General features: G+C 37.9%; 3 protein-coding genes across 4 annotated transcripts in view; 2 read left to right on the top strand and 1 right to left on the bottom strand.

Annotated features, from left to right (window-relative positions):
- The first annotated feature begins 1,124 nt into the window (after window positions 1-1,124).
- Window positions 1,125-3,973, top strand: sstr2a (somatostatin receptor 2a). Its single transcript, XM_059530342.1, has 2 exons — window positions 1,125-1,279; window positions 2,633-3,973. Exon 2 carries the CDS (start codon window positions 2,671-2,673, stop codon window positions 3,811-3,813), a length of 1,143 nt encoding a protein of 380 aa, XP_059386325.1. The 5' UTR covers window positions 1,125-1,279; window positions 2,633-2,670; the 3' UTR covers window positions 3,814-3,973.
- A 6,812-nt stretch (window positions 3,974-10,785) lies between these two features.
- LOC132120902 (tumor necrosis factor receptor superfamily member 13B-like) lies at window positions 10,786-13,333 on the top strand. Its single transcript, XM_059530124.1, has 4 exons — window positions 10,786-10,918; window positions 10,995-11,111; window positions 11,871-12,122; window positions 12,990-13,333. The coding sequence occupies exons 1-4, from the start codon at window positions 10,804-10,806 to the stop codon at window positions 13,211-13,213; spliced, it is 708 nt and encodes a 235-aa protein (XP_059386107.1). The 5' UTR covers window positions 10,786-10,803; the 3' UTR covers window positions 13,214-13,333.
- Window positions 13,334-15,064: 1,731 nt separating this feature from the next.
- Window positions 15,065-25,381, bottom strand: part of usp22 (ubiquitin specific peptidase 22) — a 45,755-nt gene continuing 35,438 nt past the window's right edge. For both annotated transcript variants that reach the window (XM_059530340.1, XM_059530341.1), the window contains exons 9-12: window positions 19,427-19,518; window positions 19,284-19,346; window positions 19,056-19,205; window positions 15,065-15,993 (exon numbers count right to left, since the gene is read on the bottom strand). In XM_059530340.1, the coding sequence (XP_059386323.1) occupies window positions 15,951-15,993; window positions 19,056-19,205; window positions 19,284-19,346; window positions 19,427-19,518 (348 nt within the window). In that variant the 3' untranslated portion in view covers window positions 15,065-15,950. The remainder of the gene's footprint in view (window positions 15,994-19,055; window positions 19,206-19,283; window positions 19,347-19,426; window positions 19,519-25,381) is intronic.

Genomic DNA, 25,381 nt, shown 5'->3' with positions numbered 1-25,381 from the left:
CATTGCCATTGACCTTTAACCCCATATATTCTCAGTTTCTGCTCTTGTTGAGTAAGTGCTGTCAGCTGTGTTCACTTCTCTTCTGTTTGGATGAAGGATTTCACTTCTGTTAAAGCAGAAGACATAACTAATCTCAATTTTCACATTTTCGAGGTAAGCGCGGGAGCAATTTGTAACTTGAACGTGCAAGCTTCAGTCTCAATCCCTTACAGTTATTTGCTGTGCAATAACAGCAGGTTATGCAGCTTGATATCGCAAACTGCCATTTGTTTTCATTCATTTTAATACCCTGATAGCACAGGCACATCTCATAGACGTCAATTTGACCTCTGCATTTACATATGTAAGAAGCAGGCTATTTTTTTTTTTGAGTGTTTACTCATCTGCAATACGTCTAGGATGTTTTCTATGCAGACGTTAAATAGATGTTTAGAAGATGATTTAGAATGCATGTAAAACTGACATCATATAGACGTCTATCATAGCAGATGCTTTCCAGATATTTAACAGACCTCTTACAGACGTGCCTGTGCAATCTGGGATTCATTATACTGCGAAAATAGTTTTGCATTTGAATGCACTTTATTATCCATGTAGTTAGCCTATTTACTAATAGCGGCTAATGGAACAAAAGTTGCGCGTGCACATTCAAAGAAATCTTATTTCCCCGAGCACAAGGTGTCTGTTTTTACATTTTAATGGTGCATGTTTCGAGTTCAGAGTATAGGACATAAACCTCGACGAATGTAGGGAAGATATGATTTCTCATGACTCATTTAAAGTCTCTGGATTTATTCCCACGTGCATTTATTTTAATCCGATCTAATTTTAAACATTTTTTTTGGAGGGGAAAATATTAGAATAAACAACTATTTTGACCCCTGGCATGTTCCCGTATCCTTATCAAGACCACACAACAGAAAAACAACTGAATATAGCCTTTCACGTCGTTGAGATTAATGCATCTCGTCCGAGGCGCGGAGTATATGAAGCGCGCGCGCTCGGTGGATCAGCAGCTCCATCTGCACGCGCGGGATGTTTTAGTTTATTCCCAACAGAAATAACGATCGCTTGTTATCTGAGGCGAACTGCCGGTGTCCTGACGCACGCACGGACGCGCGCGAGTTTATCAGGAGGCGTCAAGCTCGAGAGTCGTTTATTCTGAGGAGGATTTCACACTTGCTCGCACAGTTTCGCGGTGATATTATTATGGTCAGTGGAAGCATGTGAAGCTGTTATATTCAAGGAATGGATCTTAAAAGGTGTCCAAAAACTACAGGTAAATAATTAAAATGAAATGCATCCGTGCCGGGTATTAAATTGTTTATTTAATTATTGTTATTTTACACTTTACACATTTGCATGGCATGAATTTGCCAACATATTATTTGTTATTCGTATTTTGTATACTATGTCGTATACTGGTTGAAAGATCACATGAAAGCCACTGAATAATGAGGAAAGAGAATAGTCTATTTAATTGCTAAATTAGAGAGTCTGAGTCTGTTTAGGTGAAGGAAACTATGATTTGTTCTCATCGGGGTTTCTGTAGTGCTGGTCTGTCTCAGTTTAAGATGCTGTGATAATGTGTGGCTTTTGATGAAGACAGACATGATTTGGATGGATCTCTGATCTAACAGCACTGCAGTTCTTCACTTTTAAATGCATTCATTCGTACATCTGAGCGTTGGATGAGCTGTGAAGCAAAATTAAGTCTGCATCATTTGTCAGAGATTTGTCTAGATCAAATAGGTGTGCTGTTTGCCCAGAAAAAAAGATCATTTAAACCAATATTTGCTAGGGCTAAAGTCAATGAGCTGCAGGAACAGACAGAAAAGGTAAAGTCCTTGTTTATCCAAAGTTGCAAATCAAACCTGTTAGCAGTTTTGATAATCTAGCAGCACGTGACCTTAAAATCGCAGAAGGGCAAGGAAAACGTTTGTCTTTGGATCCATTATCAGTTTGTTTACATTTAGACACTTCATGCATTTTCACTTAGCCATAGAAATGTGTTTTGCACATTGCTTTTATCTGAATGTGTCTCAGCAGAACAGATATAAATCCAGTCTACTGTTCTTTCTCAATATGCACATATATTAGAACTCACATTTTCTTTTGCATGCTTTTTTAAATAGCGAATATTTTTTTGAGATTCATGGTTGCTCCATCCATGTGTCTCATCCGTGATTGCTTCCAAACGTTAGTATGCTGACGTAAACCCATTTTTGCCAGCTAAAACCATTTACGGTTCGCCGCATCTTATATTTAAATGTAAAAAATGATGTGGTGTTTATTCAAGTTTATTTGTATGGCTCTTTTTAATACAAATCGTTGCAAAGCAACTTTACAGAAAATTATGTTTCTGCAATATATTTAGCTTATCAGTGCTGACTGTACATATGGCAGAAGTTTACAGAAAAATCAATTAGTTCATTCTTATGGAGAAATAAGGGCAACGGTCCACCATTAATATATACCCAAAAGTCTACAAGACTATGTGTAAACTGGCTGAATTTGTTTGGATTTGGTTTTACTTTTATTCCAGATAGAAAAGGCTGATAAAAGTGTGACATTTTCCAAATGATGAGCTTGGCTGTTAACTGGTATCTCTTGTTTTTATAAATGCACACAGGTTTCCCTGGTGAATAATTACTGCTGAACACTGCCAAAATGGACACGGAATGGACGTTCATGCCCAATTCCAACATGTCCCTCCCTGACCGCCTGCTCAATGATAGTTTCTTCCCCGGAAACGAGTCTGACTTTGGTCTGGAGATTTACCCTCACAACAGCACCAACCCTGGCTTTGACCAAACCAGTTCTGTTGTCATCACCTTCGTGTACTTCGTCGTGTGCGCGGTGGGGCTCTGTGGGAACGCCCTGGTCATGTACGTCATCCTGCGCTACGCCAAGATGAAGACCGTCACGAACATCTACATTCTGAACCTGGCCGTGGCGGATGTCCTGTGCATGCTGAGCTTGCCTTTCATCGCCATTCAGCTCTCGCTGCTCCACTGGCCCTTTGGATCGGCGATATGCCGCGTCGTCCTAACCTTGGACTCCATGAACCAGTTCACCAGCATCTTCTTTCTGACGGTCATGAGCTTCGATCGATACCTGGCCGTGGTGCATCCCATCAAATCCACCAAATGGCGAAAGCCGCGCATGGCCAAAACCATCAGCCTGGCCATGTGGGTCATCTCTCTGCTGGTCAACCTGCCGATTATGATCTACAGCGGAGTGAACGTTAAAAAGAACGAGGCGAGGACTTGTACCATGTTGTGGCCAGAGCCACAGAACACCTACTACACCGTTTTCATCTTCTACACCTTCTTCATGGGGTTTTTCTTACCGCTGATAGTCATCTCCATGTGCTACCTGCTCATCGTCATAAAGGTGAAATCCTCCGGCATGCGAGTCTGCTCCAGCAAACGAAAGCGCTCGGAGCGGAAAGTCACCCGTATGGTGTCTATCGTAGTAGTGGTGTTCGTCTTATGCTGGCTACCTTTCTACGTCTTCAACGTGACCTCTGTGACCGGAACCGTTCCCACCACACCTGTGCTGAAGAGCACCTTTGACTTCGTGGTGGTGCTGGGATACGCCAACAGCTGCGCCAACCCCATCCTCTACGCCTTCTTGTCAGACAACTTCAAGAAGAGCTTCCAAAATGTCCTGTGTCTTAAGAGAGTCGGGGGCTTGGACGAGATCGAGCGCAGCGACAGTCGACAGGACAGGACTCGGATGGTCAACGACGTCATGACGGAAACGCACAACGCCGCGCTGCTCAACGGAGACCTTCAGACCAGCATCTGAAGAGGAGATAAACATCTGCTGAGATTAGATGCGACATGAAAACCATCTGCGTTGGGAGAGATTTAGTATTTAAGACCAACGATACAGATGCAACCCAAACGTCTTAAAAAATGCATTTGCATGAACTTGATCTGACTTGTCTCGTGTATTTAAGCGATGAGCAAACTATAACTCTGTTTGGTGTAACTATCTAAAGACATTCTGAAGCTGTTGTGTTTCTCGTGTGTGTATGTTCACTTCAGTGCCAAAACTGAATTTAATGTTAGAAGATGAGTCTGTCTCCAGTAAGATCATGGCTCTCATTAGATAAACATTATTTCATTGTCTTTATGGAAACGCAAGTCCGAGCTTGTTAGAGGCTTCTTATTATTCAAGGCTTTGTGTGATGATGAAAACAAGACGAGCGAGCGAGTGATGCATGACAAGGCCAAATCACTGAATGTAAAAAAAAAAAAAAACATGTTTCGGGTAGCATATTTATTTGTTGTTTATTTAGTGAATTATGCTTAGAATATCTCGTTTACATTCATGTCATGTTAACTCTGGTTCCTAGTAGAGTTTTATTTTGGTAGAGCATATGTACATAAGGTCCAGAGGAGGAGGAAAAGATGGGCTCTGTTACAAAACTTAGTAAGCTTTCTACTTAAACAGCATTATATGCTGCTCCATAAAAAGTGTAGGTAGCACTATTTAAGATACTTCCTTATTGAGCGAACTTCAAAGGCAGTATTTATACAGTAAACTTCATAAAAAAAGGAAATCCTAGAATGCACAGTTAAAAAAAAAATCTTACTACAATGGACTATTTGACTCATATTTTGTGTGCTGTTTTTATGCGTATTAGAGGACTGCTTTTACCTGTGCAACATGCTAATGTCTGATTTTATAGGAATCAGGAGTCATTATGGTCTTAAATGCACGCTAGATTTTGAAACAGAGCTTTAGATAAATTTAGAGCTTTATCATTACCTGGCCTTTAGAAATAAATGATAGGACTCAGAGAATGCCACGAGGGCATGGATTTCACTCGTTATTCTAAATAAATAAATAAATAAATATTCTAAGAAAAGTATTCAAACAAGTGCTTTATTACACAGTTCTTGTAAAAAATATACCTCGTTATAAAACATAAGATGTACAGCTTTTAACCATCATTGTGATTAATGCATCCCGTCACAATAATGTGGAAGCCTCACAACACATGGACTGTTCTGCGGAGATGATGAATAGCATCAAGAAGCTGCTTTGCATATGCATTGCTTGGAGGACTTAAAAAACTATTATTTATTCTAGCAAGGCTGATAAAACGACGCTGCAAGTGCCTTAAATAATCACGCATTCATTCATAGAGCTTTAACAATAAACCCTCCACCTGAATGTACAAGTGATTCATCTGCTGTTGTGTGCTTGTAAATAAGTTGCTCATTTAAAACCGCTGTTGCTTACAAAGATGTATAATGTGTAAATACTGAGCTGGCATCGACAGAACGGATTCAGCTCTTGCTTGTTTGAGGGCTTTAGAACATTTTAACATTTGCGAAGGGCTAAAACTGAACTTGTTTAACTCTAGTGTGTCTGATTTCTAAGGGTCAGAATCAGATCTGTTACGCTGCAAGGGTTGCAAAGTGAACGAGTTCACGTCTAGTTTTTCACATTTCGAAACCTGGCTGAAACATTGATGACGGCAAAGTGGTTGTTGCAGTATTTGTCAAGTACTTTGAGTTCAGCGTGCCTTTGACCGTCAAACAGTGTGTGTTAGTGTGTCGTCATGTTTCTGTGTTGTATCTCATGTTTCTCAGTCTGATGGTGTGGGTTCAAATGCATTCACGTAATATTAATGCCAAATTTCAAAGATGTCTGTCATTTTTCATCATACCATACGTCTGTTTGATTAAAGGAACAGTTCACCCAAAAATGAAAATTTAGAAAATAAACACTCACACTCAGGTCATCGAAGATTAGGATGAGTTTGTTTCTTCATCAGGTTTGTAGAAATGTAGCACTGCATCAGTGTCTCATCAATGGATGCTCTGCAGTGAATGGGTGCCGTCAGAATGAGAGTCTGATAAAAACATCACAATAATCCACAGCACTCCAGTCCATCAGTGAACATCTGGAGAAGACAGATGTTTGGACTCTCATTCTGACGGCACCCATTCACTGCAGAGCATCCGTTGATGAGACACTGATGCAGTGCTACATTTCTACAAACCTGAGGCTGAGTATGTGCCTGTCATTCTCTTCGTTGCTAAACTGCCACAGCTCAATTTTTGCCCAGCTGTTTATTTTAAAGATCCAATTTATTACGATCCACTTGAGCAGAATAATCCTCAGGTCTAATTAAAAGATTCCTCACACGCTCTTGTTGTCAGGTCATTTGTGGAGAAGCATGATTGTGTTTTAATTAAATTTTACAAAGGCGCAAACCTATTTTAAATGAAATAGAGAACATTGCTTATTTTATAACATTTAATAACTGTATAATAAGGTCTAATTTGTTAGCATGAGCAATGCATTATCTAACATAAACCTGTGATATATTTTGAAGCATTGGTAATAGAAAAAAATAGAAATGCAATTATATTGTACAGTTACATACATTTTTTTATTTAAAAACATATTAGTACATTTTTTAATTAAGATTAATAAAGGCCTTAGGAGTATTTGTGTATTGTTTAAACATGTTTAGTTAAAAAATACAGTGTTTCCCATTTAACATTACAGCTGTTTTAAAGCTTCAATCAAACTACAAGATAATGCAAATTACCTAAATGTAATATTATGCCATTTGTGAGGTGCAATATATAATATTCTTAAGTTTAAAGTGTTTAAACGTGGCTGGTAATGATTTTAACTGAGAAATGATCATGAAAATAATCCCCGGTTTACAAATATATTACTTAGAAATCAATCTCGTTTGTAATCTGTGAGTCAAATGTATCCTTCAACACAAGTGATGAACTGCTGTAATGACACATCAGAGAATTTTGACATAAAGATGTAATCATAGTGTTGCACAATGTCTCCCTCTGTTGTCCTGTATGGGTTTCGTTTTCTATTTAAAAAGTGAAGTTAGACTTGGGTTCGGATCTTGAATGGCTTTGTATCTTTTGGCTTGTATATGGATTTTGCATCATGTTCATGACCTGTAATTATTGAAAAAATGTTGAGAAAAATGTGACTGATTAACCGCCAACCCTTTTCAGTGTTGTTATTGACAAAAATGAAATGCATTACATTCATTTACAAAACAAATAAAGGCTTGTGTGTGAGCAATGCTGAGTTTGACTTGTTGTTGTTGTTTTTTTGCTCAGTTTATGATTTTATGATTATAATGTGCATATTTATTCAAATATTACACTTTAAAAATGCTGGGTTGTTATCTGTTAAGTGTAATTTATTATCAGTTGTATTTTCAGCATCATTCCTCCAGTCTTCAGTGTCACATGATCTTCAGAAATCATGAAAATATGATGATTTACTGCTCAAGAAACATTTCTGGTTATCATCAGTGTTGAAAACACCTGTGACAAAACTGTGATGCATTTAATTTTTCAAGATCCACAGATGACTAAAAAGCTCAAAAGAACAGCATTAATTTGAAATAAAACTCGTTTGTTACATTACAAATGTCTTGACTGTCACTCAATGTGTTTTAGGTTTGTTGAATCAATCATAAATACTATTAACATCAAATGAAACTAGCTCGTGTTTCTCTTGACTGGCACACAATGAAACCAGACATTAATCAGGGCAGTGTTTATTCAAAACGAGGCGTTTGCAGTCATTTAGAGTCAGCAGGTGTGTAGTATCGACTGAGCTCTTCCTGTGAGGAGACAGCATCTGTGTGTCTGTGGTTCAGCTCCACTGCTCCAGTCACTGACTGCACTGTCATGTCACCACACAAGAGCTTTCTGAAGGTTTCTGTAGTCTAAGAAAAACACTCATCTACGTGTGGGCTATTTAAAAGAACTGCAGGTGCAAGGACGTGCTCAGATGAGTGTGTGAGCAGTTTCGCCTTGAGCGCGCGTTTGATTGGCAGCACGTGCCTATAATGTGCGCGCGCGCGCGTGTGTGAAATAGAACAGCTCGGGGACGCGCTTTGTGTTGTCTGCAAACATTAGGGAGTTCGGTGGCTGGAAATATTCATCTTTTGAAAGCAAACTCGAGCGATGTGTCCCCCCGAGGATAATGCATCTTCATTTTAAACCTGAGTCGTCTTTATATGAATCATTTCTCCCGCTCGGCTCGTCATTTAGTTCTCCTTCAGCGTGAGAGCGTTTCTTTTGTGTCAGACAAAAACACAAGCTGCTTGATGCATCATAATTACCTGAAACAAGAACTTGTATTTGTCAGTTTCCAGCCCAAACTTAGTCAACAGATTTACCGTGAAGATGTTCTGATCAAACAAACAACGTGTTCTAAAGTTATTATTATTATTATTATTTTTAAACAGTATGACATTAAAGTATTACAAATATATATAAAATAAAAAATAACATGGCATTAAAATGTTAAATATTTATTCAAAATATCACACACACACACACACACACAAACACACACACACACACACACATATATATATATATATATATATATATATATATATATGCAATGATAAGATCAGACGACAATTGTTCAGAAACAATCAGAAATCAATTGTTATCCAAAAGTATTACATGTAAATCCTGTAAAAACAAAAAAACAAACAAAAAAGATTATTGTTTATAAAAGATAAGAAATATGTAATAGCATCTGCTTTTATAATTACAGTAGATGAAAGTTCAGCGTTTTTTGCAACCCTTCTGAATATATATTTGAGCCAGTTGTGATCAGTTTATTCATTATATACATATATATTCCAATTTAATAGTATTGTTTCAAAATAATATGGCATTAAAATATTTGTCAACATTGTGTGTGTGTGTAGCATTTAAATTCATTTTTCAGTTCCAAAGCGTTTCAGGTTTTCACGCTCTCAGATTTATTTGAATGATAAATTGGGACATTAATTGAATAATCCAAGTTTTTTTCTCATAAATGTGATCTGTAATAAAAGCAGGTGCTGCAGTGTGGTGTCCTGAGGCTCAGTGTGGTTTTATTCAAATCATCTGCTGATATAAATAGTCCCACACTCACAGAAACCTAACCTTCAGACCCCTGTGTCTTGATTCTCACTGGAGGTAAGTGCTCGCTGATCTATGAGTGAACGTGCTTCATGTAGACAACAAAAAACAAGCCTGAAATCTACAATTAAGATTAATGCAACACTTCATTAATGCAATGATAAGATCAGATGACCAATTGTAATTCAAATAACTTTTGAATGTTGTTTATAAACAATGAAATATGTAATAGCATCTGCTTTTATGATTACGTTTTATGATCAGTGTTTTTTTGCAACCCTTCTGAATATATATTTGTGCCAGTTGTGCTCAGTTTATTCATTAATTCATCATCATGTATTGTATTTATAACAATTATATATATATATATATATATATTATGCTATGTAATAGTATGCTATAAGACTATGTAATAGTTTTTATATGCAATATGAATATATGAAAATATAATAATAAATTATATATATATATATATATATATATATATATATATATATATATATATATATATATATATATAGCCTAATATATATATATAGAGAGAGAGAGAGAGAGAGAGAGATTTATATTATTTATTATATTGTGTTTATAAAAATAAACATAAATTGTCGTTCTTTTTTATATGCAATACTGATATGATAAAATAATATTATCATATTATAATATGAAAAATAATAATTTTATATATATATATATATATATATATATATATATATATATATAGCAACCAAATGACATGAAAATACTATTTTAAATATAATACAAATAATATAAATATAATCTTTTTTCTAGTTCAAAGTAAAACAAGTATAATCCATGTAATATAAAATTATGTATACTCCAAAAGCAGATGTATAAACTTTAGCTTTAGCTGTAAATGCCAATCTATTTCTTAATCTACATCTAACCAACTTCTGTAAATACTGTGAATGAGTCATTTTAAAACCATCTTATTTGTGTAATATCTGATCAGTCGTGAACACGAGAGATTACAAGACAGAGACCAGAAAAACGAATTACTAACTCTTTTGATGGTAACATTATAAAGACCTTTTTCTAATTGTGTTTCTCCAGCGTTTCAGTTCAATGAACAGTTAAATCAGGGATATAATGCTGAAACATTAAACTAGCCTTTTAAAGGGATCACATGATGTTGCTAAAAAGAACATTATTTTGTGTATTTGGTGTAGTGCAATATGTTTATGCAGTTTAAGATAAAAAAAACATTAATATGTTTTCTTATGTATCATTATAGTTGCTCCTCTATGCTCCACCTTCTGAAATGCACTGATTTTTACAAAGCGAATCGTTCTGAAAAGCGAGGTGTGCTCTGATTGGCCAGCTTTCCAGTGAGTTGTGATTGGCTGAACGCCTCGAGCGTGTGACGGAAATGTTACGCCCCTCACCATACTTTGATGCCCTGTCCTTAACTTTGATAAAGAAGATCTCTTCGGATTTGAGACTTGTCAGATCTTCTTTATGCACGAAGAGCTTACAACACTCCAAAGAGAAAGGAAAAATTAAAATCACAATTTAAAAACTTGCCTCATTCTCTTCATTTCCAATTTGTTCAGCTTTATTCCAGTTTGCCTGTTAGTGACCCATGACACATTTATAACCAGGAACACGTTTATTATAACAATTTAAAACAACCAATGTGCTTTATAACAACTAAAACCACAGACAACAAAATAAAAACAATGTTTGAAACTGTGTGCCATAAAAGCAATGTGAAAAACGATTCAGGTATTAAATGCAACATTTGATGACTTGATGAAGCCAGTCTAATCTAAATGGGTAACTACCCTGGTAATACTCTGTGTGTGTGTGGTCTGTGCAGGTATTTTCGGGGGTCTGAGCGATGGCACAGAGCTGTGTGGAGGGTCAGTACATGGACAGGCTCCTGCGAGAGTGTGTGTCCTGCAGCATGATCTGTGACGACTCCAGCGTCCTGAAGCGCTGCTCTGAGTTCTGTGGTGAGTTACGCCGTCTGTCTCAGGTCACACGTGTGAAGAGCAGGGTCTGATGCAGGACTGTTGTGTTGTGTGGCAGTGTCCTGGAGATGTAAAGCCGTGTCCGGTCAGTTCTACGACACGCTGCTGAAGAAGTGTCTGAAGTGCTCCGAGCTGTGTGGCAGTCACCCGGCGGCCTGCGCAGACGCATGCAGGAGTGAGTCAGAGTCCCCCACTGAATCACACTATAAGAGCTGTGCTTCACAACAACATGGAGGCTTGGTTCTGCCTGAATTTTCTTTTTCAGAATTGTGAATTTAGGCTATATCTCTTAATTGCAAGTTGTAGGCTTAAATTCGCAATTCTGACTTCTCTTTTCCTTCACAATTCTGAGTTCATGTCTTACAATTCTGACTTTTATTTTCAGAGTTCTGAGTTTACGTCTCACAATTACAGTTTTCTTCAGAATTCCAACTTTACATCTCACACATTTACATCTTTGCTGTTCTGAGGTGTAAAACGTATAACTACACACAATAAAAGTCTAAATTGTGAGATATATAGGCTACTCACAATTGCAATAAGTAAAAGTCAGAATTGTGGGATAAAATGTTGCAATTACTTTTTTAGTAGTCTGTGGAGGAAACAAGCTTCAATTAAATACTAGCTGCAGTCTAATGAGTTTATAGCCTACCCCTTAACAAAATTAACCATGATTTTATTATACTAAGTGTAGTGATCTTTTGTTTTTTTTTGGTGTGTTAATTAACATTTAGTATAACCACAGTTTAACTACAAATACCATGGTTCAACTGTAAGAGTACATGGTTCATTTACTATGGTTTTTGGTTTTATTTTTAGTAAAAACTTAGTTAATTTTCGTTAAAGATGGAAAATAATCTTCAAAATAAACGTAGAAAAGTGTCTATTGTACAAATAAAACTGACTTTCATGTCTATAAACTTGATGGCCGCAGGTGTGGTGTCCGTGACGCAGAGGTCTGATGTCGGCGGGTCTGCAGTGCAGCTGGTGACCGGCAGAGGGCGCTCGGTGTCCGGATCCGCGCTGTACTCGGAGGCGCTGCTGTACTCGCTGCTAGGCCTCTGCATCACTGCTCTGATGTTCACGCTGACCGCTGCTTTCCTGCTGCTGCTCAAGAGAGCCAAACACCAGCAGCAGCTGGACACCAAGAAACAGCAGCCCAACAAACACGGACAGTCATCTAAAGGTCAATAACAACACTATTTAGCTAAACTATCTGTGGGGCACCTCAATACACACCTATCTATCTATCTGTCTGTCTGTCTGTCTGTACATACATACATAAATATACATATACATATTACACACACACACACACACACACTTGCATAATTAATGAAAAGAAAATAGAATACAAAAAGATTAGAAAGGTAGTTAGATTATTTTAAAGAATAGAATATAGTGAGTGTTAAAGTTAGAGGGTGAAATAAAGATGGAAGATATGTGTTTTAAGCTGATTCTTGAAGATGGATTGCTGGGATTGAGTTGAGGAGGTCATTCCACCAGGAGGGAACATTTAATTTAAAAGTCCGTAAAAGTGACTTTGTGCTTCTTTGGGATGGCACAATCAAGCGACGTTCACTTGCAGAACGCAAGCTTCTAGAGGCACATAAGTCTGAAGTAATAAATTTAGGTAAATGGGTGCAGAGCCAGTGGTAGTTTTGTAGGCAAACATCAATGCCTTGAATTTTATGCGAGCAGCTATTGGAAGCCAGTGCAAATTGATAAACGGAGGTGTGACGTGTATTCTTTTTGGCTCATTAAAAATTAATCTTGCTGCTGTGTTCTGGATTAATTTTAAAGGTTTGATAGACTGGTTGGAAGACCTGCCAAGAGAGCATTGCAGTAGTCCAGCCTGGACAGAACAAGAGCTTGAACAAGGAGTTGTGCAGCATGTTCCCAAAGAAAGGGCTTTAAATATATATTTATATATATATTTCTGTTTTGTTTTTATAGAAAAAATATTTACGGATTGTTCTCTATGCCACACTATTTAGAACGACGTTTAACCCTTGTATCAAGATGTCACGTAGTGCTTGTTTGTGTATTTCAGACTCCCTGATGGCTCGCGCGGATGAAGTGTCTCAGGAGGGCAGTGTGACTCAGGAGCGACCGAAGGCCACAGAGACCTGCGTCTACTGCTTCACCGAGCACGAGCATGCGCGCGCCCCCGAGCATCACCATGACAACGGCGCGCTCCGCCCCCCGCTGCAGACGCACACCGACAGGACCGCGCCATTCAGGATCATATGCTCACCGACACAAACAAGCATATGATGATGATGATGATGATGATGACGTCATTCCGCAAGCAGTCGTATGCAAATATAACTCCACTTTAGTTTGAATGACATGAAGTGAATGCTGTTTTCAGAAGAGCACAACACACTTTCAAGGCCTCTTCCCCTTCCCTTACTTTGGAAATGCAATAATAGGTTAATAAATTAATTTAACAAAAAAAAAAAAAAAAACCTTTTAAACCCAAATAGGAAATAAAAACCGTTATCGAATAAGTATGTGTAAGACAAATGGTGTCTCATATTTTAAAGCGGTCTCTATAATTTGGGAAAGAAATCAAATAAATTGTGTAAAATATTTGCCAACACTTTATTTTAAGGTGTCTTTGTTACACACGTTATATTAATTTACTATTATAATAACTAATAGCCAATTAATTATGCATAATTACTTGCAAGTAACCCCAATCCTAACCGTATAGTAAGTGCATATAGTTAATTAATATTACTCATTAATTAAATGTAGAACTACGTTGTAACAAGGAAACCTTAAAATAAAGTGTAGCCTGATATGAGCAGCTTCCGCTTTCTGGTTTCCACGGTAACGGTGACACCTCTGATTGATTGATGGATGGAGAGCACCTGAGTATTAGAGTCATATACACTCCTGTATTATATATATATATATATACACACACACACACACACACACATATATATATATACACACACACACACACACACATACACACATATATATATATACACACACACAGTGCTGGGGAGAAGATGATTACATGTTATCTGGATTACATAATCAGCATTTCCGATTTTTTTTAATGGATATTATGATTTTTTTCCCACCATCAAACTCTTTCCCCTTAAATATTTAATTGAAGTCCCTCTGAGATTTTAAAGTAATATTGCTAATTACGTTTTTCATCATGCAATGATCACAATTTGCAAGTATCCTCCCCAGCACTGTTTTAATAAAGTGTTTTAATAGAAGTTCAGCTACTGAACATAATTTTGAGGTTTGTATGAGAGTTGTATGCAGCGTGAAAGGTTCATAATTAACTTTTCATTAGAGAAGAAATTAAGATTTTATCTTCTGGAACCTTCTGTTTAAGGCAAGACACTACAACTTAATTATAATTAACTAAAGTATATCACCAATATATCTCCCAGCTGATTAATTACAGTGCATTAAGAGAAATATATATATATATATATATATATATATATATATATATATATATATATATATATATATATATATATATATATATATATATATGCAAGCAAATGAAGCATTACCTACTTAAATATGCACTTAGTTGCAAACATTTCCAGAACAGAAATCTAAATATTGGATCAATCCAGACTCACACTTCTGGTTTGATTTTGTTGATATATTAATTTTTATTTATTTATTTTTCTTTTTTCGCGCCATAAAAGAAAATACTGTCAACAGACGAACAGAAACACATTTTCACATGTTCTTAGGAATGAAATCAGGTGACTATTATACAAACAAAACCCTCAGCAAGTCTTAATGTGTGAAAGATAAGGAGATGGATTAGAACTGAAATCTACCAAACAAACACTTAAATGTGTGTTTTCCCCTCGATTCTCAATCAACTGGGGTTATGGAAACAAAACAGATCACGATTTGCATGAAAATCAATGGTTGAGTCTGTAGTGTCCTGCCTTTAAAGAGGGGTCCAGCGGATTTATCTCCAAATAAGGATGACTTTAAAACAGAACTGAAGAGGCGCTGAATGCAAAAACCAGAACAAAGGGTTCAGAGAGAGACATTAATAATAAAGAGAAAAACGCAAAGATAACAAAACCATCCGCACACATCTGAACGAGAGCCAATCACACGACACAGCGCTTATTTCTTCATTGATTTGTTTTACATACATACTATACATAGATACATAATTAACCTTTATAAAATCCTCCCCAAAGTTTTTTAGCATCCAGTTTAAACGGCATGCCAAGTTTGAGTACTGATTCAGTACACACACACACACACACACACACACAGTTAACAACACACACACACAGGTGCCCACATACCTGCATGCGCTCTCTCACACACACACACACACACACACACACACGGCTGAGGATAACACTGCTGAATCAAGCCATGGTGGAGACATGAAATGTTCTTCGTTCACAAACATGACGAGCCTTCACGACCAAACCAGCGACCGAAAGATTCACGACGTTCACACCGAAGCACGTGAAGAGAGCGAACAGATGAGGGACACGTAAACTGAAACGATGACTTATAAAAATAGACTTATAGATATTTGCGTGGGTGGCATTTCCAGCCTGAAGGAGAAGACGACAAGAACGAGTGAAAAGTGCTGGACGAGGACAGTATTTCCAAACTCAAACGACAATAGAAGTCTATAACACCTTTCCTTTGCATTGAGTACATCAATAATGCATATGCAGAAATTAAAAAGGAATATTTTTTCCTTCGTATACTTCTGGGAAAATGCCAGTGAATGTGTTGTTGAAGAAAACGTGAAAGCGATGCTGAGATGTCAGTCTGTCTGTAGTGAGAACTCTTTCTGTCAAGTATGCTCCGGTTGCTCAGTGCAGATTGGTTTAGCGCTGTCATTTTTTCTGGGTGTTTTTTTAATTGGCTGTTGTTCTTTTGCTTTTCTTCGGTGAGAAAGGCTCTGTTTGTGTGTTGATGGCAGCTCTCTCGTATGATCCTCTCTTCACAGCTTGGACTCGGACGCTCTGCATCGCCATTATTCATATTCAAGGAACTGTTTATGATAAAACAACAAGTACCTGCAAAAAGGAAAAAAAAAAACAGATTTTATTTTATTATATAAATAATACTTATTATTATTAATAATAATATTTGGAACTAATTTTTACATACATATAGATATACGTTTTTTTATATATTTAATTTTAGTTACTATATGGTTATATATAGTCAATTTAGATAAATGTTGCATTGGTAATTGAAATAAAATAAGTTTTACATTTTTTAATAACTTACATTTTATTATTTTTAATTGTTATTTTTTTGAAACAACAGTAAAAAATAAATAAATTAAATTCATAATATTACACAGCAGATATTTTAACGTTTTTAGGTAATTTTTTAGTTACTATTAATATTTGGAATATTGGGGATATTTACTTTTATATTTTTTGTTTTTAATTTAATTTTTAGTTACTATTTGGTTATATATAGTCAATTTAGATTTAAAAAATTCTCATTCCAGTTTTAGTTTGAGTTATTTTAGTAATTCAAATAAAATATAAAATAAATGAAAATGTTGCATTGGTAACTAGCTGAAATAAAATAAGTTTAAAAAAAAAGTAATTATTATTATTTTTATTAATTTTTAAATAAAACAACAGTAAATAAATAAATTTCGCAATTTTACAGAGCAGTTATTTTAATGTTTTTAGGTAATTTTATAGTCATTACTAATATCTGGAATAAATGTTCACTTATAATTGTTGTTTTTTTATATAATTTAATTTGAGCTATTATATGGTTAAATATAGTCAATTTAGATTTAACTTTTTCTTCCAGTTTTAGTTTTGAATTATTTTATTTCTTCAAGTTAAAAAATAAAATAGAAATGTTGCATTGGTAACTAGCTGAAATAAAATAAGTTAAAATTGTTAAAATTATTTATTTCAATTATTATTTTTTTTAAATATACACACACACACACAAACATTTATTTGGACCCTTAAGTCAGTAAAGTAAACTTTTATCAAATTATATAAACATTACATTTACCTGTTAATATAGTCAATTCTGAATGCCACTGAATTCGATAAAAAAAAAAAAGATACATTATTATTATTATTATTTACAATAAATAAAAATATTTAATTCTAGTAGAGTAAGCTTTAAGAAAAAACTATCATCATATGTGTATCAAAACTAATTATGGTGTATAATCTAGTTTGAAATGGGTTGAAATATTTTTCATTTAATACAATTACAGTTATTTTAATAACAATAATATTCATTTGTAATCTTTATTGTATTTAATGAGAAACACGTATACACACACACACACACACACACACACACACACACACACACACACACACACACGAAAATCTCATCTAAATGTTGGGGGGGACAATAAACATAACATTTCTCACGAGCAAGTTTTGAAGGAGACACCAATAAAACAGGCAAAATTGTACTTAAGGATAAGTGTATAGAGAGGAAAGCCTTACTATTGCATGAAGACAATTCCATTATCCTTCTTCTCAACGTTTCTTTCTGGTTCAATGAAAAAGCTGACTAAATTGACCAAAACATTCTGCATAACATTTTTTTTTTTTGCAATGTTTTTGAAGTTGTTTACACAATCAAGCCACCAAAATACAATGGAATTTGAACTTAACTTCAACTTTTATTTATTTATATAGCACATTTAATAGCAATGTTGTTGCCAGTTATAATTAAAACATGCATATATAAAAACATTTGCCATGCCTAGCAAGATGAAGGCATACACTCTTACACGTGAAAGACTGAAAAAAATAAAAAAAATAATTTATTACGTCAATGACTGATTTGTTGAAAAAGTGGATTCACTCAGTTAGGAAACACCTCCTCAGTGTGTTTCCCAAAGACGCAATCAGTAATATGGTGCCTAAAATGCACTTAATATTAACTTGTTTATTCAATTTTTATAAAAATCTAAATCACATTTCTTATGCTAATATCTGGAGAACAACTGCAGTCTTAGTATGATGTTATATTAGATTAACTATATTAAATGAAGTAAACGGACCAGTGGCGGCTCGTGGATTTTAAAATAGAGGAGGCAAACTAATTGTATTGGTCTGGGGATCCCTGCCGATTGTTATTATTATTATTATTTGCTTAACCACTTTAAAATGGCTTTTTGGCAGCTTTTAGTCAGAAACCGTAAAGAAAATATATTCAATATCGCTACTCATTATAAATACTTGGTAAATTATCAGCCCAGCCGCTCCGGGAGAAACCATAGACTGTATAAAATCAGGTTCAAACTAATAGCATCTAATTTATGTCTCTATGATGGTTGGTTGATATTCACTAGTCTAATCTAACGTACAAGACTTGTATATGCGTACACTATGGGTGTGTAAGACGTTATTAAACAAGCTAGGTAAACAAGCTAAGGTTATAATCGCTAACAGCGCAGACTACATCGGTGACAAAAGTACACAATAATATTTTTTGGATACGACTTATTAATGACTCAGCATCATCTATATTAAAGAGAAAATAATCACGTCATCCGATGTTTAATGTGAATAAAGTAAGCTAGATTTATGGAGTTCCACAACAACTGAAACGCGTTGTTTTCTCGCACCGGACTGTTGACATGACTCGAGAGGTTTAAAACTTTTTTTGTTGTTGCTCAGTTTGCATTTGTATTGTTTTACTACTTACACAATTAGTTTAACTATATATCATTATATTATTCACAATACACATATTTCAATTATATTTTAGGGGGGGACAACCCTCAGATGGGGGGGTCCGGACCCCCCCCGACCCCCCGCGATTTCCGCCTATGCACACACACACACACACACACAGACACACACACACATATTAATTCTATTCTAAATTATGTAAAACAAAAATACAGAATTGTATGAAAGTTAAATTCTGGCATTAAAACTTAGTAATTACGGAGTGCAATTTGTTTTATTTAGCATTTTTTTTGCAGACATAGAACTAAGTAGTATAATAATATAATAATTAATAATAATAAACTTTTTTTTGTTTTTTGTGCATATGTCTCTGATTTGATCTTTTGCGTGTGATAATGCATTGAAACTCAAGTGTGTCTCAAAGGTGTGCGACAGACCCCTCGCTGTCCAGGACATCTTTGATGCTGGCTTTAGTGATGATGGCATCGTCACATTTAAACCACTGGTCCTTGTGCTGGCGGATGAACGTGGTGTAGTGACCGCTCTCCAGCGTGCCCTGATGATTGACCACCGCGAACAGAGAATACCTGCAGCAGCGGACACAGAGACGCATCACGGGACACATATTCACTCACACATATTACATGCAGCAGTCATTCACTCACTTGTTGTCATTGTTTAGAGAGTCTACGGGCTGCAGGTACTGTCCGTTCATCCGGCTCTCTTTACTGAGAGAGAAACACAACAGACGTCAGGACATGCACTCACCGTCTCTACTGGAAGCTCACTGAACGCTGCTCGCTCGTACCTGGAGGCCATGAAGGGCGTCATGTCCAGCTCCAGAGGGAAGGACACATAGGTGGTGATCTTCCTCCGGAGCTTCGCTGAATGCTCGAACCGCTGCATGATCAAACACAGAACTGTGAGAGAATGTCCTTCTGATCAACACGTAATCAGACGATCAACAGCTGACCGAGAAGAGCGAGTTCTGAAGCTTGGACAGCTATTCAGTGTTCGACCGATCCCGCTCAAAGATGCACCGATCAAACACCGTCTAGACGGCTGAGAATCATGAGCCGATAATCATAACCGTTACATGCATAATATTAAAAAAACTATTATTGAATGATGTGTACTGAAATAGTAACATTTTACACTTGTCTGGATAAAACACTAACAATAATATGTTACTATAGTAGTGGAGATAATCGAAATAGTAACGATGTAAAGGAAATAGACTTGTGCTGGTATTCGGTAATGCGATATATCACGGTGATGAATATGCACGATATTGTTATCGTGGGCACTTCTAAATACCGTGAATTATAAGAATTACAAATTATTCAAGAGAAGATGGAGAAACATGTGAGACACGCTGAATGAAAGCACATTCACTCTCTGACAGCAGATGGCGCTAAACTGCAGAAAATGCAGTCCTTACCCTTGAAACACCACAAATAAACCAGCTGGCCTACTTTCTAAAAACTAATTTAATAATTTTAAATAGCCAATCAGATTTGTGTACTTGCTATGATGTTCATCACAGTGCCAAATACTTAAGTATTAAGTCTTAATAAGCTATTTTAATCTGGACTACAACATGACATTGTTTTTTATTTTTTATGATTTTTTTATTGTTAATTTACATTGTACATTAGGGCTTTATTTTTAACATTATTTAATTCATTAGTTAACATAAACTGCCAATGACAAATTCTTCTGAACATTCATTCATCTTAGGTATTCCAGTATTTAATAACAAGTTGTCAAAATGTAAAGTTGCAGCTGTGTAATTTAATGAGCTAACATGAACTAAAACTTTTACTTTTTAACAAAGATTAATAACTTCTGTAGCAAATGTAGCTATTGTGAATGTTAATGGTTAACTAATGAGATTGTAAAGTAAAGAACTTTATAGTTCTTTTGCACTTTAATCGGTGCAAAACTTTCAACTTTATTTTTCATTATTGCTTTATTTTATTTAAATGTTCAGTTATTTTTGTTATAAGAAAAAAAAAATTTACCTATTATATTATACTATACTACATTTAGAGCACTTTTTAAAACGAAATTATAGTAAGTTACTACTTATACTACTTATATATATAAGTTATACTTACTATAATTTTTTTAATTAAATTTGTAATAATATGATATTGACAGCCAACTCTGGCATTAAAACGTTATAATGTACAGTATGAAAATGGGTGTTTATTTTTATATTTGCTAAAACGCCATTTAACAGTGGTATTAAATTATTAGCAAGCAATTAAAATTAATCTAAACAGGTAAATATTAAAATAGGACAAATTAACATGCACAATTATAAATACATACAATATTACTTCAGTATTCAGTATCTAAAAGTATCTAGCAACAATTTAAATGATCAATAATACAGAATTATCACGTATCCCTACTTTAAAGTGGATCAGTGCACTCTGATATACAACAAAAATGACCCCAGTCCATGCACACACACAAATGCACGCTCTCACACGCACTCTCTCTCTCTCTCACACACACACACACACACACACACAAATGTGCGCTCTCCAATCCAGTCTCACACACATGCACTCACACACACACACACAAATGCACGCTCTCACAAGCACTCTCACACACATGCACTCACACACAGACGCTCTCACAAGCACTCTCACACACATGCACTCACACGTGCTCACACACACACAAATGCACGCTCTCCCACGCACTCTCACACACGCACACACACACACAAATGCACGCTCTCCAATCCAGTCTCACACACATGCACTCACACACACACGCTCTCACAAGCACTCTCACACACATGCACTCACACGTGCTCACACACACACAAATGCACGCTCTCCCACGCACTCACACACATGCACCCAAACACAAATGCACGCTCTCCAATCCACTCTCTCTCACACACACACACACACACACACACACACACAAATGCACGCTCTCCAATCCACTCTCACACACATGCACTCACACACGTGCTCACACACACAAATGCACGCTCTCCCATGCACTCTCACACACACACACACACACAGTGGCGCAAAAAGTGGGTATCGGGCATAGGGGCGCCACACCATGGGGGGCGCCAAAGCAATGTTTTTTTTTTTTTTATAACAAAAAATTAAAATGTATATTAAAAGTTTTATAAAAATATTAATTATAGAGGACTAACAGGCGCCGGTGCCCTCATAATATTCCATCATAGAATTTAGACATAGAACCTCGCGAGTGGGCGGGGCGCCGTGAGCGCTGAGTGATCAGCTGTAACATTAGTGCCTTGTTGTTAAAACTCGAAAAAAGATGAATAAAACAAAAAAGCTCTCGGGGGCTAAAAATAGAAAAAGAAAGAGGGAAAAGGAGATGGCATGTCAAGGGATGCAACAGCAACTAAATAAGTGAATGGTGAAAGGCAACAGGTAGGATTTAAAATGTGACGTCTATGCTCGGAGAATATTTAAAACGTACTCGGTTACTAACGTAACCTCGGTTCTCTCTAGAAGAGGGAACGAGTACTGCGTCTTAGCTAAGACGCTACGGGAAAAGTCTCTTCATGAAATACTGAAGCAAAAAATTATCCTTAATTTTGAATTGTTGTAAAGCGCATTTGCAGCAGCACGCAGCCATAGGCGAGACGGCTCGCTCGCTCATTGGCTTGTTCTGCGGCAACTGCACAAGCCTATCGAGCGCAGGCTGATGCAACATCAGACCAATGAGGAGGAGGACCCTCCGTCCCATATCTAGCAGCCCCCGTAGATGCGGCAATATGACATCACACAGTCAAGGCAAGGCCTGACCCATGTGATAACGCGGGTCTTACGCAATACTGCCCATATAACAGTCGGCAGCGCATCGCGCTTGCGATCTCAGAGTTCCAATCAGGGCCCTGATTCGACTATACCGACAGCAGCCCTGCTTGCAGGGCGGGAACCTCCAGGTTATAGAACCTGATAAATGTAGACGGCGAGGCCCAACCTGCTGCCATACATATATCCTGCAAGGAGATCCCAGTAGACCACGCCCACAACGAGGAGTGTGCTCTGACGCCCAGTGAGCACTGAAGGCCCCTGGAAGCGTAAGCTAACGCTATGGCGTCAACTATCCATCTGAACAGGCTCTGTCTCGAAACAGCCATTCCCTTGGAACCTCCACTGAACGAGACAAACAGCTGCTCAGTCTGTCTGAAGACAGCAGAGCGAGACACATAAGCTCTTAAAGCCCTAACGGGGCAAAGAAGACTCGAGTCTCTATCCTCTCCTGACACCGAAAGGGCAGACAGGGAATAATCTGAGACCGAAACGGCGTGTTGAGGGATTTTGGCACATAACCGTGCCTAGGTTTGAGTATGACCCTTGAGTCATTAGGCCCAAACTCCAAGCACGCCGGGCTTACTGAGAGCGCATTCAAGTCACCCACACGCTTCACTGAAGCGAGAGCCAACAAGAATACGGTCTTGAATGACAGATACTTGAGGCTAATGGTGCGGATAGGCTCGAAAGGGGAACCTTTCATGTTCTCCAAAACCGTCGAGAGGTCCCATACAGGGACTGACGGAGGTCTGGGAGGATTCAGCCTCCTAGCTCCTCTAAGGAAGCGGATGACCAAATCGTTCCTTCCTATTGACTGACCGAGCGTTGTCTCAGAAAAACGCTGCGATAGCCGCCACGTAAACTCTGAGCGTGGAGGGGGCTCTGCCCTTATCCAACAGCTCCTGTAGGAAGGAGAGGACCTCCGTCACCTCACAACTAAGGGGTGAATAACCTTGAGCTGCGCACCAGCTGGAGAACACCGACCACTTCGAGGCATACAGACGTCGTGTCGACGGAGCTCTAGCCTGAGTGATGGTATTTAGCACTCCCACTGAGAGATCAGCGGGTAACCGTTGAGCGCCCACACATGGAGGGACCACAACTCCGGTTGAGGGTGCCAAATCGAGCCCCTGGCCTGCGAAAGGAGATCCCTCCTCAACGGCACTCACCACGGGGCAGTGTCTGCTAACTGCATCAAATCTGGAAACCATGGTTGGTTCTTCCAAAGTGGTGCTACAAGCAGTACTGAGCATCTCGTTTCCCTCACCCGTTCTACCACCTGCGGAAGTAGGGAGACGGGGGGGAAAGCATAGAGCGGGCAGCACGGCCACCTTTGTGACAGCGCGCTTTCGTTCTTGGAAAATAACGTGGGGCAGTGAGTGTTTTCATGGGACGCGAAGAGGTCCACCTCCGCCCTGCCAAATCTCTCCCACAACAGCTGGACTGTCTGCGGGTGTAGAGACCATTCGCCCGTGGGAATGTTGCTTCTGGACAGCCTGTCTGGACCCAGATTCTGTAGCCCAGGCACATGAACTGCTCTCAGCGAGCGCAAGTTGCGTTGAGCCCAAACCAGGAGGCGTTCCGCCAACCTGTACAGGTTTCGGGACCCAAGACCGCCCTGGCGATTTATGTAGAACACCATAGACATGTTGTCTGAACAGACTAAGATGTGGTGGCCCTAGATCCGGGGACAAACGCGCGTCAGCGCCTTCTCTACTGCCAGTATTTCCAGACAGTTGATATGTTGGAGCTTTTCCCGTTCTGCCCACAGGCTAAAGAACGGTCTGCCCTCGAGCAGCGCTCCCCATCCCGAAGTGGAGGTGTCCGTCGACACCCTTTTCACTTTCGAGGAAGTCCCCAGGCTTACACCTGATCGGTACCAGTCGTTCGCTGTCCAGGGTTTCAAGGCTGTAACACAGCTCTGACTGACCATGAGACGCAACTGACCGGATATCCACGCTCTGCGCGGTACTCGCGCTTTCAGCCAGAACTGCAAGGGGCGCATGCGGAGCAGGCCCAACTGAAGAACTGGTGATGCTGAGGCCATGAGACCTAGCATCTTCTGAAATTCTCTGAGCGAGAATGTCGCGCCGCAGCGGAGAGAGCTGGCTGCGCGCTGAATGCCCAACACGCACTGTGGCGACAGCCGCGCCATCATGGAGCGTGAGTCCAGAGCTATATCCAAAACCAGTATCGTCTGACTGGGGTTCAGCGAACCCTTTGTCCAGTTGACACTGAGACCAAGTTTCTCGAGGTGAACGAGTAAAATGGCCCTGTGCTCCACGAGCTCTGATCGTGACTGAACCAGAATCAGCCAGTCGTCCAATTAGTTCAGCACTCGCATGCCTCTGAGTCTGAGAGGAGCGAGCGCAGCGTCCATGCACTTCGTAAACGTACGAGGAGCTACGGACGAGCCGAACGGCAGGACTGTAAACTGGCATGTCTGGCCCTCGAAGGCGAATCTCAAGTATCGCCTGAGACGTGACGCTATCCGTATTTGAAAATACGCGTCCTTCAGATCTATCGACATGAACCAGTCTCCTCTGCGAATATGTGCGAGGAGTCTCCTGGTTGTAAGCATTTTGAAACTGCGTTTCACCAATGCTTTGTTCAGCTGTCTTAGATCCAGTATGGATCTAGTACCTAAAAACTAATACTAGACCTCTTTATTGCATTTATTTTTGCTTTTGCTCGTAGTAAATTTTTTTTTTATTACAGTTTCTCCATAAACATATCACATACCGAACTGTACAGGAATGGGACTCTTGAACCGTGAAACAAACCAACTGTGAAAATTTGAACTGTGCCACCCCAATAATTAATAAATAAATAAATAAAATATATATATATATATATATATATATATATATATATATATATATATATATATATATATATATATATATATATATATATATATATATATATATATATAT

Source organism: Carassius carassius, chromosome 39 (genome assembly GCF_963082965.1).
Source record: "Carassius carassius chromosome 39, fCarCar2.1, whole genome shotgun sequence".
Classification (NCBI taxonomy): domain Eukaryota; kingdom Metazoa; phylum Chordata; class Actinopteri; order Cypriniformes; family Cyprinidae; genus Carassius; species Carassius carassius.
The sequence above is the reverse complement of the archived record's forward strand: the minus strand, read 5'-3'. Positions and strand labels throughout refer to the sequence as shown.